This window comes from Myotis lucifugus, unplaced genomic scaffold (assembly GCF_000147115.1).
Source record: "Myotis lucifugus unplaced genomic scaffold, Myoluc2.0 scaffold_5, whole genome shotgun sequence".
Lineage (NCBI taxonomy): Eukaryota > Metazoa > Chordata > Mammalia > Chiroptera > Vespertilionidae > Myotis > Myotis lucifugus.
Window position 1 is genome coordinate 5,023,131 of NW_005871053.1, and position 18,606 is coordinate 5,041,736.

Here is an 18,606-nt window from a genome sequence, read left to right on the forward strand (position 1 = left end):
TTTATTGTTGACATTTAGTTTTTATATGAATTCACTTCAAAATTTGAAATCATATTCTTTTAAGTGCCTGGAGTTGAAAAGAAAGTTCGCAAATTACTTCCCGAACCTAAACCTCAACCAAAGGAAGAAGTTGTTCTCAAAAGCGGTATAGTATTTTTCAACCGTTACATCAGCTTTGAGTATACAAAAGATATACTTCAAAGCTTACAAAATTTTTCTGTCTCTTGGTTTTCTTTTAATTAGATTCCCTATTTATCAAAGTTTATTTGTAGTAGCATTAAAAATTAAGGCTATAATTTTTATAACTTTTTTACAAGAAGACAGAAATTTTGTGAGTGTTCACAGTATTCTGAAATTCACTTAATAGACATAACTAAATTGATAATATTCTAATCTAATAACAATGACCAGAGCTGTCATTTTCATGATCAAATTATGTAGTAAAATATACTAAACCTATTAAATACTCTAAATTACACCAAACTATTTAAGACTAAATTGAGTGAGTATTCCGTTTTAAAATATGACACAAGATCACCACAATGAACAAAAAAACCCCACATTTTTTAAAAAGTGAACATTTCATTCTAGTATTTTGTCTTCTAGTATTTTATACAAATAAGATATTAAAGAATCAGAAGCAAGATATTCAGATGAAAAATCAATTTCTAACTTTGTCTTCACAAAGAATTACTCTTCTCTAACCTACATTTCTTTAGATGTCTCCATTTCAGTAAACTTTATACTTATTTAAATACCCTTCTTCTCATTAAATTACAAAATAAATTATGGTTAGTATTGTTTTTATTCAAATTATTCATTTTGTGTTTGGGTCATTACTGGCACAGACTTATCTCTGCATAGCTATTGATATAGATGTAAAGCAACTCTGAATGCTATTCTAAATTAACACAACCTTTGGTTTAAAAATCATTTTTACTATAAATACGAATTTCCCAGTGCACTAGGTCAGGTTGCATGCTTTTCATTTTCCTTGCTTTGTACATTATTTGTATTTGTCAAGTTCATTCAACATCTACATTTGTTCGTCTTGGTTTACATATAAACCTTTTTGTCTTTTAAGTTCTAAAAAAGCGATCTGAAGAAGAAGAACCTAAAGTAGAACCTAAAAAAGTAGAAAAAGTTAAAAAACCTACAGGTAGGAATCTCAGTAACAATTTTTGAAATTATCTTTTAACAAAATGGACATTTAACAAAAGGTTTATCTTGTAAACATAAGTGGAGTTAACTATAAGCATAGCTTCATATTTCATCTGTGTTTTCCATTGTCTGCTTTCTGTTGAAATATTTACATAGTAATTCTCAAATCCACTCATGTACTTGCCTACATTTCATTATTTTGATTACTTTGCCACATAAGTTCTTTCAGTAGAAATGATTGTGAAATAATCAGGTTGGCTGAGAATAACTTCATGGGAGGGTGTCAGCAAATGTTTCATAACATTTGGGGGCTTTCAAATGGGCTAGGTTTCTTTCTATCCTTAGCCTATTATCAAAGGGTTATTTATTGGTAACTGTTATGAAAGTGATTTGGAAAGGGAGAGATAATGGGTTGGGGGAGAGGTGGATGGAATAAGGAAAAGAAAAATTAAATCAGAGTCAAGAAGAGAATAAAAAATTAATTGATAGAATATAGATTTTTTAAAAGCCATCAATTGAACTTTTGAAAACCAGTTTGATTAATTATTGATTTCTAAGTAATAATTTATTTCTAAGCATTAAAATATTTAAATATCACTAAAAATAACCTTATTATCTTAAAGTACCAGAACCACCTCCAAAAGCTGTTGAGGTTGAAGCACCTCCAACTACTGTTGCGAAAGTGGAAAAGAAAATTCCTGAACCAGCAAAAGGTACAAACTTGCAATTTTTTTCTTTTTTTCTTTTTATTTTTTTGTTGTGGGGGGCAAGGGGCGTGGGAGGCATGGCTTGCGAGGGGGCGTGGGGCATGGGGAGCGTGGGGATCGTGGGGGCATGTGAGGCATGGGGGCAAGGGGGCTTGGGGAGATTGGGGTCGTGGGAGGCATTGGTGGGGTGAGAGGGGCGTGGCGGGCATGGGAGGTGTGGCGGCTAGAGGAGCGTGGGGTTGTAGGGCCAAACTTGCAATTTTTTAGTTGTTTCTAAAAATACAAATATGCATCATTTAAAATATAATTACATTGGCATCAAGATTTGAACATGCACATATGTATGCATAACATGAAAATAATATATTCTTTAATGGGCAGTGAGATGAATCACAACATGAGAACCAATAAAATTGCCTTACTGTATTTTCCAAATATTTTGTAGATCAATTATTTGATTTGATGACTATGTATATTAATTCTAATATCTTCCAAGACATGTCTGCCTAATTTTGGTTTGACTTTGTGAAAACTTAAAAAAATACTGTGATAACCTGTTTATTATCATGGATTCTTTTAGTGCCTGAAATAAAGCCAGCAATACCTCTCCCTGGACTTGAACCAAAACCAAAGCCTGAACCAGGTAAGCCAGCTGATCCCCAATGTCAACAGTATACTCCTTCATGCTTTACACAAAGTGTAGTTTAGAAGAGTCAATATGTAGCATATAGTTTCTAATATGGCAATATATTGTTATATTTCATTTAGTATGATATATTAAATATATTAGAATATATATCATTATTTTATATGTAGATTGTATTATAGTTAGAATATATTATTCTCCAAAGAACTAGTCATTGAAAGATTTTGAAGTTACGTTAGAAGAGGCAAATAGGCCACCAAAACAGGTTTTACAAAATGGCAAATATATACATTAATGCAATGGAAATCTCTCTACAGAAGTGAAAACAGTCAAACCACCTCCCATGGAGCCTGCTCCAGCCCCCATCACTGCCCCAGTGACAGCACCAGTCGTGGGAAAGAAAGCAGGTATTTATTCTGTAGTTTTCTTGTTGATTGTTTTTCAAATATGTTTTTATTGATTTCAGAGAGGAAGGGAGAGGAAGAGATAGAAACATCAATGATGAGAGAGAATTACTAATTGGCTGCCTCCTGCATGCCCCCCACCAGGGATTGAGCCCATAACCCAGGCATGTGCCCTGACCGGAATCAAACCCTGACCTCCTGATTCATGGGTCGATGCTCAACTACTGAGCCACATCAGCTGGGCTGATTGTTTTGATGGCTTAATAAAAATATTCATACTTGAATTAAATTTAAGCCCTCATTATGTTGAAACTAGGCATTATTTCAACTGGGGGGGGTTGTAAATTCTTAATTACATTTTCTTCATCTGATATCCTTTACCCACCTAAGCTCTCACCTAATGGTTGCATATTGTTTTAATTGGAATGTACATTCCTATGCTGCACCATTTCCTTATATGCTCTTCAGATGAAGTAATGAATATGTTCCAGGCTAATGAAAACTAAGGAGACAGTCAGACACTCTCTAAGGACATGCACACAGAAATCCCATGGAGTTTCAGCTTTTCCATGTGCCCTGTAGGAATCATTTCTCTTAAAAAAAAAAAAAAAGACGTATTTTGGGACAATGAAAAAGTTCCAGAAATGTACAGTGTTGATGATTTGATGATTGCATAACATTGTGAATGTGCTTAATGCAACTGAAATGCACACTTAAAATGGTAAATAAAATAAAAAAACAGGATAGTTCAGCCTTTAAATCTTTATAAGAATGTAGATCGATAATAATTTTCTTAAATGTGCTAAGTGGTATAATTATCTCAGCTACAAACTTCAAGTGCTATTACTAATTCTTTACTTAGGTGATAATGTCAAAACCAAAAATGATTTGATGTGTTTTTATGATTGATAAATACACATTCTCGTTATTTGAACTTTGGCTGGTTACTTACTGTCTTTAAATTTTCATTTTCTAGTATGTGAAATCAGAATAATAATTACATCTGCCCTGTCAGATTACTGAGCGCATTAAATATGTGTGAAGCGCTTAGCATACTGCCTGGTACATAATAAGCCCTATAGAAATATTTTGGTTATTATTGTGTTTAATGACATGAGACAATATGTTATGTTCTTTAGCTATAGCAAACTTTTAATATTTAAGATATAATAGTTTGTCACTGATATTTATGAATTGGGCATTATTCTTATTTTTAAACTTTTGTCATTGCAATGTGATACCTTTTATTAGTTCAGAAAAAGATGGTAACTGCTATTGAGCCAATTAATTATGTGTAAAAATAAAGCTTTTCTTGCATTCCCAGGGGCTGAAGCTAGAAAACTGGTTCTACATTTTATTAGCCCCTGCATTAGTAATTGAATTAAACTCTAAATGTAGGAACTTCCTTAGTTCATTGCTTCTGCCTTTGTTCATTGTCTAAGGGAAACTTTCAAAGGAATCCATATATGTATAGCACATAAACCCTTTGTTTTTCCTTAACCTTGCCTGGATTTGTCTGCCCACTTTAAAAAAGGAAGGTTATAGGTAACTTCTGGGCCATTCCCTTTTTTCTACACTGATTCCTTGATAACAGAAACATATCCTTGATACACATAACCAACACATAAATAACTATATAAAATACTTTGTGTTGCTAAATACGAATGAAACTCCTCCTTAAAAGGCAAGAGTAAGCCTTCCAGAAATGGAATAAGAATAAAGGCACTTGCTGAAAATAATGTTTTAATGCTAACTATATTGGTGGCAGTTTAGCTTAGTCACATTATTTTCAGAATATGACTTCTTGGATATATCAAAAATATCTGTTAGAAATGTCCATTCTCCATAGAGATCATAGAAAATCAATTTCTATTTTTTGCATTAATACTTATAATAAAGAGTATGATTCACCTCACATGGTTTACTAAGTATGAAATAAGTCTGAAAATTGTTTAAATGCTAAGTTTTCTTTTTTATTTCAGAAGCCAAACCTAAAGAGGAGGCTGCCAAGCCCAAAGGTCCCATCAAAGGTAAGATTAATTTCCTTATACCTGAATTGTAATCTTTCACTCTGGGGAAAAAAACTTTACATTCGAGGGGGGAAATTTTTCAAAATTTGTAACAATCCATGCTATTCCTAATAGATTCTGCTAAAGTTAGTATGTCTTCTGATACTTTAAGCAATATACCTCTAATATTATTCAAGCGGTACTATATAACCAGCTATATTTTAGCATAATAAATTCTATGCGTTCTTAGCTTCATTCTTCATATACATGATATTTACACATGACACATAAAATAAAATAGACATTAATCTAGATATTTTACATTTGGGTTTAAAACTTGAGAAAATGAAGAGCATTTATTTTCATGGACTCCTTATGTCATCTCATACTCCTGTCGAAAAGAAGGCAGTATAAATATGATTGACCTGCCAATGACCTAGTCTTTAATTTTCTGTTATTCTCTAGTTGCTCTATCACTAGTTTTATCTGGCAGGCAGCCAAGTGTGCACTTTCTGACCCTTGTGGAAATGCCAAATCAACTTTTAAATTTTATTTTGCAGTAGGTGTAGCCAAAAAGACTCCTTCACCAGTAGAAGCTGAAAGGAAAAAGTTAAGACCAGGAAGTGGTGGGGAGAAACCTCCTGATGAAGCCCCATTCACCTACCAGCTAAAGGCTGTACCACTAAAGTTTGTCAAAGAAATCAAAGACATCGTCTTGACCGAAACAGAGTCCGTTGGCTCTTCTGCAGTCTTTGAGTGTCTAGTCTCCCCCTCCACTGCAATTACAACCTGGATGAAAGATGGTAGCAGCATCCGGGAGAGCCCGAAGCACCGATTCACCGCAGATGGTAAAGACAGAAAGCTGCTTATCGCTGATGTTCAACTTTCTGATGCTGGTGAATACACCTGTGTTTTACGTTTGGGAAATAAAGAGAAGACCTCCACAGCTAAACTGATTGTAGAAGGTAATTTCCCGTCTTCTGCATATGGTCCATATTCCAGTTTAATACAGTAAAACTCTGGAGCAGCTCTTATTGTAATTTTAGGCAAAACCTCTTATTTTGAAGTTTTCTTTCATTGAAAGGATTGTATGTATTGAAACGTCTTTGCTGAAATTCTTCCCAGAACTTCCTGTGCGTTTTGTAAAAACGCTTGAAGAGGAAGTCACAGTGGTCAAAACACAGCCATTGTACTTGAGCTGCGAGTTAAACAAAGAACGCGATGTGGTCTGGAGGAAGGATGGGAAGATTATCGTGGAGAAACCTGGCAAAATTGTGCCGGGCGTCATTGGCTTGATGCGGGCCCTGACCATCAACGACGCCGATGACTTCGATGCTGGGACATACACGGTTACTGTGGAAAATGCCAACAACCTGGAGTGTTCATCCTGTGTGAAAGTAGTAGGTGAGGACTTCGCTGGGAAATTTTGTTCTTCTGATTATTATACTAAGAAAATGGAAGAGAGAATATTAGTTTCCAGGATCAGAAAATCAGCTGTCTTGTACCTTATCTAAGAGGGGGGGGGGGTATCAATACCTCAGAGCAGATTAATTAGGTCCAGTTTTGAGAATAATTTTTCTATTTCTGGAATTGACTAGGGAAGTTGCTTATATCAGATCATTCTTTTTCTGACCTCATTTTCATACAGAAATCATTAGAGACTGGCTGGTGAAACCCATCCGAGATCAGCATGTGAAACCCAAGGGGACAGCTGTTTTCACCTGTCACATAGCAAGGGATACTCCGAACATCAAGTGGTTCAAAGGCTATGATGAAATCCCCTGGGAACCAAATGACAAGACTGAGATAGTGAAAGAGGGAAACTATGTACATCTCAAAATTAAGAATGCACTACCAGAAGATATTGATGAATATGCAGTGGAAATTGAAGGGAAAAGATACCCTGCAAAGCTGACACTTGGAGGTATAATAATCTTACATCTTTTATTCTAAAGGATAAGTTTTATGTGTGCATAAGGCAAAATAACACAACCCAAAAGACATGAAAGCAAAGCATTGTGAGACTGTCTAAAGCATTGTGGTATTTCATCCCTGACCCATACAGATCGTGAAGTTGAACTGCTTAAACCAATAGAGGATGTTACCATTTATGAGAAAGAAAGTGCAAGCTTTGATGCGGAAATCTCAGAAGAAGACGTTCCTGGACAATGGAAACTGAAGGGAGAACTTCTAAGGCCCTCACCTGTGAGTAATTTCCTCTTTCAGTGGTTAGTCTTACATGAAACTACTTTCTAAATTCAGGTTTAACATTCAAATTTGGTGCAATAATGATAGAGTTACTTCAGGCTTCTTAAATCTCAAAAAGGGGAAGAAATTTGATGCACTCTTTGTAGACCACTCGGACATTTAAAAAAATTTTTTATGATAAGACATTTTTAGTTATGTTATTAGTAGTAAACTTTTAAACTCTATAGAAATCTTTGTCTATACTATAGAAACATTTCTCCTCTAGGGAATTTATCTCACTGAAATGCTAACTAAAACTATTGTTTCTCAGACTTGTGAAATCAAAGCAGAAGGTGGGAAACGCTTCTTAACTTTGCACAAAGTCAAGCTGGACCAAGCTGGCGAAGTCCTTTACCAAGCACTTAATGCCGTTACAACTGCCATTCTGACAGTGAAAGGTATGGGCTTTTAGAACGCAGGAGTGGGCTCAACTTCATTTCATGTCCCTCAGCGTTGTGAAAAACCGCATTCTTATTGTTTGCTTTTCAGAAATTGAGCTTGACTTTGCTGTGCCCCTGAAGGATGTCACTGTTCCAGAAAAGCGACAGGCTCGATTTGAATGTGTCCTAACTCGAGAGGCAAATGTCATATGGTCTAAGGGACCTGATATAATCAAGTCTTCTGACAAGTTTGATATCATTGTTGATGGAAAGAAACACATTCTTGTTATCAATGACTCTCAATTTGATGACGAAGGGGTCTATACTGCTGAGGTGGAGGGCAAGAAGACCTCGGCACAATTATTTGTTACAGGTAAGAGTTGGTAAGATCTGACTATAACATCCCATATTTAGACACACAAATATATGACTTTAAAAATAGAGCACTAAGTTCTAATAGTTATAGGTGGTGATCGGCACCCCTTTATTTTCACATTACCACTTAAACAACCCCCCGATTTTTTTTAAACAGAGGGTAGCTCCATTTGAAAAGATGAATAAACAAATGCCACCCAGGCAGATTAGAGTGGAATATTTCTGAAGGTAAATTGTTTTCCTGAGCATATTATCCGTGCTTGCATTGCAGGTGTAAGATTGCAATTCATTTCGCCTCTTGAAGATCAAACAGTGAAAGAAGGTCAAACAGCAACTTTTGTTTGTGAACTTTCCCATGAAAAAATGCATGCCGTCTGGTTCAAAAACGATGCCAAACTCCACACAAGCCGAACTGTACTCATCTCATCCGAGGGCAAGACTCACAAATTGGAAATGAGAGAAGTGACATTGGATGATATATCCCAGATACGAGTTCAGGTTAAGGACCTGAAGTCTACAGCACACCTAAAGGTCTTAGGTAAATGTAACCAACTAGAAATAAATAGCCTGTTTTTAGATGTCAGGGTCGGATGGCACTTAAATTGCAACTCTTTAATAAACTTTCATTTGCACATTCTTCTGATTACCTGCTGAATATCTTTTACAGAGGCCGATCCATACTTCACTGTGAAATTACATGACAAAACTGGAGTCGAGAAGGATGAGATTGTTCTCAAGTGTGAAGTGAGCAAAGATGTGCCAGTGAAATGGTTCAAAGATGGCGAAGAGATTGTACCTTCACCCAAACACTCCATCAAGTCAGATGGCCTGCGCCGCATCTTAAAAATCAAAAAGGCAGAATTTAGCGATAAAGGCGAATATGTGTGTGACTGTGGCACAGACAAGACGAACGCAAATGTTAATGTGGAGGGTAAGTCGCTGAAAACATTTAAATTTACCTTATTTGAACCTTCAGTTTACTTATTCAGTCTATCTAACAAAACTTGGTATAATTTCAGCTCGACTAATAAAAGTGGAAAAACCTCTTTATGGAGTAGAATTGTTTGTTGGTGAAACAGCTCGCTTTGAAATTGAACTTTCAGAGCCAGATGTCCATGGCCAGTGGAAGCTAAAAGGAGAGCCTTTGACTGCATCCCCTGTAAGTCAGGATTATCTGCTCACACACAGGAGGGGGCTTGCTTGCTTGTTTAGTGTGAAAAAAGACACACTTCTGGTATGCAATCTCTCAGTGATTTGGAGGAATAACCAGTTACAAAAATGATGTTTTTCTTTTTTCTTTCCTTCTAACCCTGATCCAAACAGGACTGTGAAATCATCGAGGATGGGAAGAAGCATATTCTGGTCCTTTATAACTGCCAGCTGGATATGACAGGAGAGGTGTCCTTCCAGGCTGCCAATGCTAAATCTGCAGCCAATCTGAAAGTGAAAGGTACGCCCCACCTGTCAGCTACGCTTTTGTATTTTTTTTAAGACTTCCTCTGATATCCTGAATTGACCGAGTCATGAATGGAAGCATATTCTAGCTTCACCCACCCATCCTTCCCTTTCAGAACTGCCACTGATCTTCATCACCCCTCTCAGCGACGTGAAAGTCTTTGAGAAAGATGAGGCGAAGTTTGAGTGTGAAGTATCCAGGGAGCCCAAAACCTTCCGTTGGCTGAAAGGAACCCAGGAAATCACAGGTGATGACAGATTGGAGCTTATAAAGGATGGCACTAAGCATTCGATGGTGATCAAATCGGCTGCTTTTGAAGATGAAGCAAAATACATATTTGAAGCTGAAGACAAGCATACCAGTGCCAAACTGATCATTGAAGGTAAATGTTTTTATCAGTTAGAGTGAACCATCTTCATTTTTTTTTTTTTGCTTTTATTTTTATATGTCCTCCTTACAAGGCTGGAATTGATGAGCTTGGGGTTTTTTCTGGATAGGAATCCGGCTCAAGTTCCTCACTCCCCTCGAGGATGTGACAGCCAAAGAGAGGGAGAATGCCGTGTTTACTGTGGAGCTGTCCCATGACAACATCCCCGTAAAGTGGTTCAAGAACGACCAGCGCCTGCATACCAGCAAGCGGGTCTCAATGCACAGTGAGGGGAAAACTCACTCGATCACATTCAAAAACCTCTCTCTTGATGATACCTCTCAAATTAAAGTAGAAGCTATGGGAATAAGTTCAGAAGCTAAACTCACGGTACTCGGTAGGTGCCCTTTTCAATTTAATCTTATTGCACTAAATTCAGCAGAAATCTGTGGAGTAGCTATTATTTAAAATAGTCGTCCAAGTGTTACATTGCATGAAGTTAGCCCCTGTCCTTAAGAAACTGTCATGTATGTTATCAGGCTGATTTCCAATATATCTTTTCTAAAAATATGAGGATTTAAAGAGTAAAGACCCAGGCCTACAAAATAGGCAGTTAAAGACAGAATTCAAACTCTCAATTAATTATTGAGCCCTGTTATATTTAAAAGAGGAATATGTATACTTCCTGTCTCCTTGCTCAAAATTATTTCATAAAAATGTTTTTTCAAGTTTCTAATAAGAGAGAAAATACTGAATTTACATGACTAAACCATCTCTTTAGCCCCTTAATATCAAGCAGATTGCATATGAAGTCCAATGTATATAGAAACTATTAAAGGCAAACTATTAATTGATATTAAGAAAAACTATGAATCTGAGAGCATAAAAGTAAAATAGACATAATAGATTTGCTAAGAAATTAGAAATTTAGCCAAATAATAAAGGAACACATAATTTATTTTAAGGCAGATTTCATAGTATCTTTTAAACTACAGTTAATAAAATACTTCAAAATAAAATACAGATGGGTTAGGTTTTGGTAAAACCCATGCATGTTCCCTTTCTACCATTTAGAGAACTTTTGAACATAATAAACGAGTGAGCATTTGGTTCATTTTTAACATATGCACAGAACTCTGTGAGCTGCCTCTTAAACTTTTCAAGAGATTGCCATTTCCCTCGGTGCTAAATGACATTTTCCCACTGATATTCTACTTGCAGAGGGAGATCCATACTTCACGGGAAAGCTTCAAGATTATACCGCTGTAGAGAAAGATGAAGTGATTCTACAGTGTGAAATTAGCAAAGCAGATGCACCAGTCAAATGGTTTAAGGATGGAGAGGAAATAAAGCCATCTAAAAATGTTGTTATTAAAGCAGATGGCAAGAAGCGCATGCTAATCCTAAAGAAAGCCTTGAAATCAGATATCGGACAGTACACCTGTGACTGTGGGACAGATAAGACCTCAGGAAAGCTTGACATTGAGGGTAAGGAAATTTCCATGAGCCTCCTCTTGAAGCTGTTGGAGTTATTTCTGCCGGAGGCTAATGACACATGCTGACCCTTCACTTTCCTAGATCGGGAAATAAAACTGCTGCGCCCCCTGTACAGTGTGGAGGTGATGGAGACTGAGACAGCCCGCTTTGAAACTGAAATCTCTGAAGATGACATCCATGCCAACTGGAAACTCAAGGGAGAGGCACTGCTCCAAACACCTGTAAGGCTATTTCTGAACTTGTCAGCACCTAGAGGAGCTGTGTGAAACAGAAAAGGACAGGCAAAAAGTCAGAGTGCATGCAAGGCATCTAAAATGTAGTATCATGTTCTCTATCAGACCTTAAGCCGCAGAGAGATATTAGGGTCTATGGATGGGCTCTGACAGGCACATTTGCATTATTTGCGTTCCAGCAGAGTGGGTATAAGGGTGTAGGTATTCTATGATGCGGCCTGTTGGTTCAGAATTATATAGCTAAAATAACCACTGCTTTCATGATGGTATTTTTAAGCTTCATTTCCCGCAAAAGGAAAGCTCAAATTTATATTGTCTCTTCATCCATTATTAATCTCAACCCTTTAATTAGATATGATATTCTCAGGAAAAAACCCAAGGAAAATTATTTCCTATGAAAGCTTTATTCTTTTTTGGTACAGGATTGTGAGATCAAGGAAGAAGGCAAAGTGCACTTCCTTATTTTGCACAACTGCCGCCTGGACCAGACCGGTGGGGTGGATTTCCAAGCCGCCAACGTTAAATCTAGTGCCCACCTCCGAGTGAAACGTAAGTATCACGTGTTTCTGCTGAAAATTCAGTGTACAGCTTTGCAGAAAATGGGAGAGAAACTAATTGGAATTATTTAATTCATTAGAAAAAAATATTAAAGTACAGAAACAGGCTTTCTTGTATTTACTTCTTAGACATCTCAATACACACATGTCATTGAACTTGTCATTTGAACAAAAGAAAACTAAGCAAGTCAGATTTTCCTATTTTGTAATCCTCTCATTCGAAGTAGATATACCTATAAGAAGACTCTAACTCAGACATGTAGCCCTTAAAGACCACGTCCTGCAAGTGCCTGTAGCACTATAGAGAAAAACTTGGCTGTGTGGCCATTTCAGATTCGAGAAGGGAGGCGAGGAGAGGATTTGGCTAACATTTTTGGGAGGTGCAAAGTGTTTGATGGACATGGACAGGCTATGTGATTGAGGGGCCCTTGTCCTCTCCCAATCAGAGTCTCAGTTATTTTGGAAGTCACATACCTTATGTAGCCAGAGGAACTTGACGCCTGGCAGAGAGACAGATGCAGCACAGATTTCTCGCTGACCTTGTACAGCAGCACGAAAGGGCCCCTATGAATACCCACTCTCCGGCCGCCCGCTCTCCCCTTCCCAGCACCACAGGGCCCCGTTCACATGGGAGCTAAAGTAGCGGCCAGTCCTGTGGCTCTTTCCTTCTCAAAGAAAGCAACCGCGCAGATTGCTAACCGAGTCTGTATTTATTCGCTTGGAATTACAAAATGAGTAACCCAACACTGCTTCCTTCCTCTCGCAAAGCGCGAGTCATTGGTCTTCTGAGGCCTCTGAAGGATGTCACAGTGACCGCAGGGGAAACCGCCACCTTCGACTGCGAGCTCTCTTATGAGGATATCCCAGTGGAATGGTATCTCAAAGGGAAGAAACTGGAGCCCAGCGATACGGTAAAAAGCAGGAGTGTGGTTGCTTGTCTTGCTCTCACTCTTTCAGGTTCTTCCGTTTTCACTTCTATGTTGCTTGTTCTTTGCTCTTTTTTATGTCGCCGCCTTCTCCCTTTCCCTTTCTCTTTCCTATCCCAGCCTACTCTTGCCTAATTTCTGCTGAAATTGTCAAACAGATTCTTCACATTTTTGCTGGGTTTAACCTGATGATATTTTCATTGGAATGGAAATAAAATCTTTTTTTTTTTTTTGAAGAACAGTCTAACACTCATTGGCTATCAGCGATAGGAAGGAGTAAAAAGATTTAAAGAAAAAGACTTTCTGGTTGAATGCACTGCAACAACAGTGCACAACAAATTCTCAAGCTATCTAGAGTTCTGCATATAGGGGAGGATTGAAATTCCATTTCAGGCAGTTGATCAAGTGGTTGAGATAACTTCGGGGCAGATTTGCTCTTTAAGCATTTCTCCAAAGCTATTTTTAACCCTCAACTGCTTTGAGCTGTGCAAATTCTGGAATGCAAGCAGACTATTTAAAGTGCAACTGATGCTACTGACAAGAAAGAAGGGCTCTGTGGTTATCCACACGTATGAACAAATATACTTTAAGAAATTTTAGGAAGTAACCAGCTCCCAGTGTTAGCTTTTCTATGCCTAAGTTTTTTTGTGTGTTTTTTAATTTATTTTTTATTTATCTTTATTGTTGAGAATATTCTATGCCTTGGTTTATAAGAAAAACCAAGGTGGTTTTTCAGATAGGCCTACAATATAATTTACCTAAAGTGAGTTATATATTTTACTCCCAAAACAAAGTGTGTGTTTAAATTAGCTTGATAATTCATCATTGATTTTTAATTCTTGAAATAAAATGTATCGAAAATGTCCATGAAAAGAACGCACTGGACAGTTCATTATACCATAGTAATTTTTTCAATATTTTAGGAATAATATCAAATGTGCCATCAAGTCTTCAATATAAATCAAACTTTTAAGACTTAACGGAATATAATTAACAAGGAATTCAGTTAACAAGGAACCACAAAGTTGGTTGAATTATTAGAAGGCAAATGCCTTTGACCTGTTCTAAAACAAACAAAAAGCTTATATTCTATCTAAATGATTAAAGACTTCAGTAACAGTTCATCTGGGAAATGCAGATTGCCTACTATATAGACAATAATCACTAATTTATCTACTCTTTTACTGAGGACAGAAAAAGCAGCTATATGTTCAAATTTCAGCATGAGAATTAAGTTATAGTGAGATCTTTTAAATATTGAACTGAATGATGAAGGCATCTCTACCTTTGAGTTTGCTTTCTTAATATATTTGTCCTATGAACTGTGGTTTAATTGCTTTCACATCTAAAGGCAGAGATTTGGTTGACTTTTCAATACCTTTCTAGATTTGTAAATTTGTGATTTTTTTAATGTAAGAACACTGCTTAAGGACAAATGATATTATTATTTTGCTACTAAATTTTTGCTACTAAATATCTTTTGGTCAAATTAAGGCCGACGCTCTATCCACTGAGCCAAACCGGTTTTGGCGAGTTTGCTTTCTTAATATATTTGTCCTATGAACTGTGGTTTAATTGCTTTCACATCTAAAGGCAGAGATTTGGTTGACTTTTCAAGACCTTTCTAGATTTGTAAATTTGTGATTTTTTTAATGTAAGAACACTGCTTAAGGACAAATGATATTATATTGCTACTAAATTTTTGCTATGAAATATCTTTTGGTCAAATTAAGAGCTTTCTATTAAATGATCAGTTTCATTCATTTTAATGTAAAATTGTATTATTTTAATTAAAATGTAGAGTCATAAAAATTTTATTCACATTTCTTTTACAAATATATATATATATATATTCTTGTTACTAAACTTCTTTCTTGGGTTAGAAAGGATCATCTTACTATAATTTTATAGGGCCTCTTTGTGCCTCTTTTAGCACAGGAATTTTAATCCCTTACTTAGTCACCCAAAATACTTCAGCCTTTTATGAACTTGCTCTTATGTTACTTAAATGTCTCTTTTTAAAAAGCAATAGAAACTATGAAGCAATAAAGTCACTTTATTACATTTTCCAGGTTTGTTTTTAATTAAGTCTTTCAGAACAAAGTTGCCACTATTAGTTTAATTCAGGCCTTTCATCTGCACTCTACAAAATGGTTAGCCTCCAAATACTGTACTAAACAAACAAAAACAAGTTATTGGAATAAGAAAGTCAAAAGAAAAAATTAGAAATGAGTTGTGGGTTTTTTACTTTGGAGGGGGTGGTTGGGGGGGGTTGTCTTCTTGTGTTATTTGTGTGTGTGTGTGTGTGTGTGTGTGTGTGTGTGTGTGTGTGTGTGGCCATCAATCCAAAAGCACTGCTAAGTCCTAAATGGCCTTAGGTAATTTTATATTTAAACTTTAATAGCTTGGTCACAGTCATAGTACCTACTGTATTATAGCAACATGCTTGCATTACAAAAGGATAATATCTAACATTAACCTTTCATAATCCACCACCAAATCTTCAGCATTCATTTTACTTATTTATTTTTATAAGGTACCAATTAGTTTTTCCTTTTTAAAAAACATAATCAAGGTACACTGTATAACAAGCATGTCAAACTCGCGGCCCATGGGCCATGGGCTGCATATCTTGTTTATTTGGCCCGTGTTAGCCTTTGAGTTTGACATGCTTGCTACATAAGACCAATTGAGAATCACTGTGTTCTGAGCCAAGTTCCAATTTTTTAGAGTAGCTGCAGAGGAATTTGGATAAAACAACAAGTTAATAAATAAGATATATCTGTGGGCAGGTTGAAACCTGAGATACTTTTTAAAATAGTCCTAAATCACAGTCCAAAACTTATATTGAAATATATTACTAAAACGTTTTTTTCCTTTTAAGCACCAGGCCCTTGAATAAGCAGCTGTGTTCCTAGGACATATCTTAATTTCCTCCTCCTATTTATTTTTGGCCTTTCTCGATTATTAAGGTAGTTATATTAATAACCATGCCCAACTATTAAGGAAAAACCTTTATATGAAACTTTATTCATGACTCTTTCCTTTACACCAACATAAGAAATAGTTCTATTGGTAAAAACTTTTAAGTTATTCTGAACTTTGAATGAAGTCTTAGCAGAATCTATCTCAAACACAGGACAGAGCATCTTCTGGAATTTTAGATGATAGGACTAGAAGAACCTCTAACTGTCGTATCCTTCCTATCAGGATGACCCTGTCTGGTAGCCTTATGTTCAATTGTGCAAACTACAATTAGGGGACCTAGTGAGAGTCCATAAAAAGGTGGGGTATTCTTTTTGACCATTCATTGTCCTACAGACTACCCCTTCAAATTGCCCAAAGTTGCATTTACAACAAGAATTTATTATTCAAATAATAACATTAATGGCAGCATTTGTCTTGATATTCTACTATCACAGTGGTCTCCTGATTTAACTATTTCTAAAGTTATTTTATCCATTGTTCACTGTTATGTGAACAATTATAGCCCTGTCTGATACTGGATTCTCCCAATCCTGAGGTGCACAAGAGTCAACATCTTCATGTGTAATTTTGAACAAAATTAAAAAATTGTACAAATTATTTTAATCACAGTTTTACTTGGTTTGCAAAATAATTTCAATTGCTAAAATGAATGGGAAGAAGAGTTCTAGCTTGTTGCATGGCAAACACCTTGCATTTAGACTATAAGGTTTACTTTCCACTTATAATATGCAATTAGCTTTTTCCTTCCTTTCATGATTTCTATGTTCTTTCTTTATATATAAGCCCAGTGACAGAATGAAGGCAAATGTAATACACACACACACCAGAGTATAAACAAAAATTTGCCCAGTATTTCAAGATAAAAAGCCACTTAGTAATAATTAAGGGTACTTATAAAAACCTAAAATTTCCTTAAGGATTCTAAGCTATTGATTAAAATCATTTTCAAATACACATGTGTTATAGTTATGATTATAGAAGGATTTGGAAAGCACTATTTCAAACTTTATCTAAATGAATTAAATGCACCTATATATATTGGATTGCTGTTTCGAATAGTCTTAAACTGCACTTTTTTTCTCAAAAAACTAGGTGGTCACACGTTCAGAAGGAAGAGTTCATACACTAACTCTGAGGGATGTAAAGTTAGAAGATGCTGGAGAAGTCCAACTAACAGCAAAAGATTTCAAAACTCAAGCCAATCTCTTCGTGAAAGGTAATTACAGGCTTATTTTCTTAAACATGTATAATACAAAGCTTCATAAATGCCAACTCTCAATTATCTTTAATCTTTATATGTTGAGTAACATAGATCATTATAATTCACCAAATATTCAAAGGTCTATTTTTACTTTTTGGCCTAACACAGACTATTTTTTTAAGTCAAAATTGACTAGCATAAGGTTTCCTTCCTCTTCTGGTCCCCACTGTTTTTATTGCATTCAATAAACAGCTGGAGGAAGAATTATTATCAAACTAGGTATCTATCACTTTATTCACCAAGAGTTGGCTATTATTTCCTTGATGTTTCACATTTTTTAGAAATGCTCTTCCTCTGTATGTGCAAATAATGATGAAACATCATTATTAGAGAAAAGCATTTGTGTGTAATTAAATCTTACAAATGAAACATAAAAATAGAAAAAGCCCGGGAGATACAAGAGGAAAGTTGAGGAGGTCCTGCAACTCTTCCAGAAGAAAGGAGAAATGCCTTGGCTAATTAGTATGATTCTTTCAGAACCCCCAGTTGAATTCACTAAGCCTCTTGAGGACCAGACGGTCGAAGAGGAAGCCACTGCAGTATTGGAGTGTGAAGTATCCAGAGAGAATGCTAAAGTGAAATGGTTCAAAAATGGCACAGAAATTCTCAAAAGCAAGAAGTATGAAATTGTTGCTGATGGCAGGGTCAGAAAACTTATTATACATGGCTGTACCCCTGAGGATATTAAAACATACACTTGTGATGCTAAGGATTTTAAGACTTCCTGTAACCTGAATGTCGTGCGTAAGTATTCTTCTTACACAGGTCTTTTCATTTGCAACTCTTTGATAACAAAACAAACAAAAAAACCCACACAACTTTTTGCATGCCCTTCTTGGCCTAACTGCATTTCTTGGCAACTTATAATATTGATACTGACATAACCTGGTCCTCTAAAAAAACAAAATCCTTCTGATACATCTGGTGTGATAACGGACAGATTGCTCACTTTTCACTACGCTTCTCATAGTAGTCAGCAGATGTGCTCTTTGTCAACATGGGGTAAGCCTACTGTAGAAATGTCCTCATACAGATGAGAACAAACTGAATGCAAAAGACAAGAAGGGGGAGCTATGATTTTTTTAAAAAAGAAAAAGAAAAGGAAAGCAATTTCCACTTGGGAGGAAATGAATCCTCGGGTGTGGGGAACAACTAGAAAATGAGCATGAAGTTTCCGTTTGAATAGGCGCATGCTAGAGGCCTGCTGTAATATGATAAAGCCCCTTTGCATAATGCTTTCTCCGAGAATAAGAATGGATAAGAAGATAAAAAGAAGCCTGGATTCTTTGAGTGCTGTGAATGAAGAGAGCTCCAGTGTTTTTAGCATTACTTCTTCCTCTGGTGAAAAATATAATGTCCTGTTACAAAATGCCACAAGCTAGCCCATTTTTT

The 18,606-nt window shown here is 36.2% G+C and overlaps 1 protein-coding gene across 1 annotated transcript in view; it reads left to right on the forward strand.

Annotated features, from left to right (window-relative positions):
- Nucleotides 1-18,606, forward strand: part of TTN (titin) — a 278,603-nt gene that overhangs the window by 161,520 nt on the left and 98,477 nt on the right. Inside the window, 24 exon segments of the mRNA XM_023743428.1 lie at nt 65-145; nt 1,085-1,159; nt 1,785-1,874; nt 2,449-2,511; nt 2,832-2,921; nt 4,901-4,948; nt 5,491-5,892; nt 6,053-6,331; nt 6,576-6,851; nt 6,993-7,132; nt 7,446-7,572; nt 7,664-7,927; nt 8,201-8,467; nt 8,597-8,860; nt 8,949-9,088; nt 9,253-9,379; nt 9,501-9,767; nt 9,883-10,149; nt 10,974-11,240; nt 11,331-11,470; nt 11,905-12,031; nt 12,808-12,950; nt 17,046-17,169; nt 17,692-17,958. Of these exon segments, the coding sequence (XP_023599196.1) occupies nt 65-145; nt 1,085-1,159; nt 1,785-1,874; nt 2,449-2,511; nt 2,832-2,921; nt 4,901-4,948; nt 5,491-5,892; nt 6,053-6,331; nt 6,576-6,851; nt 6,993-7,132; nt 7,446-7,572; nt 7,664-7,927; nt 8,201-8,467; nt 8,597-8,860; nt 8,949-9,088; nt 9,253-9,379; nt 9,501-9,767; nt 9,883-10,149; nt 10,974-11,240; nt 11,331-11,470; nt 11,905-12,031; nt 12,808-12,950; nt 17,046-17,169; nt 17,692-17,958 (4,335 nt within the window).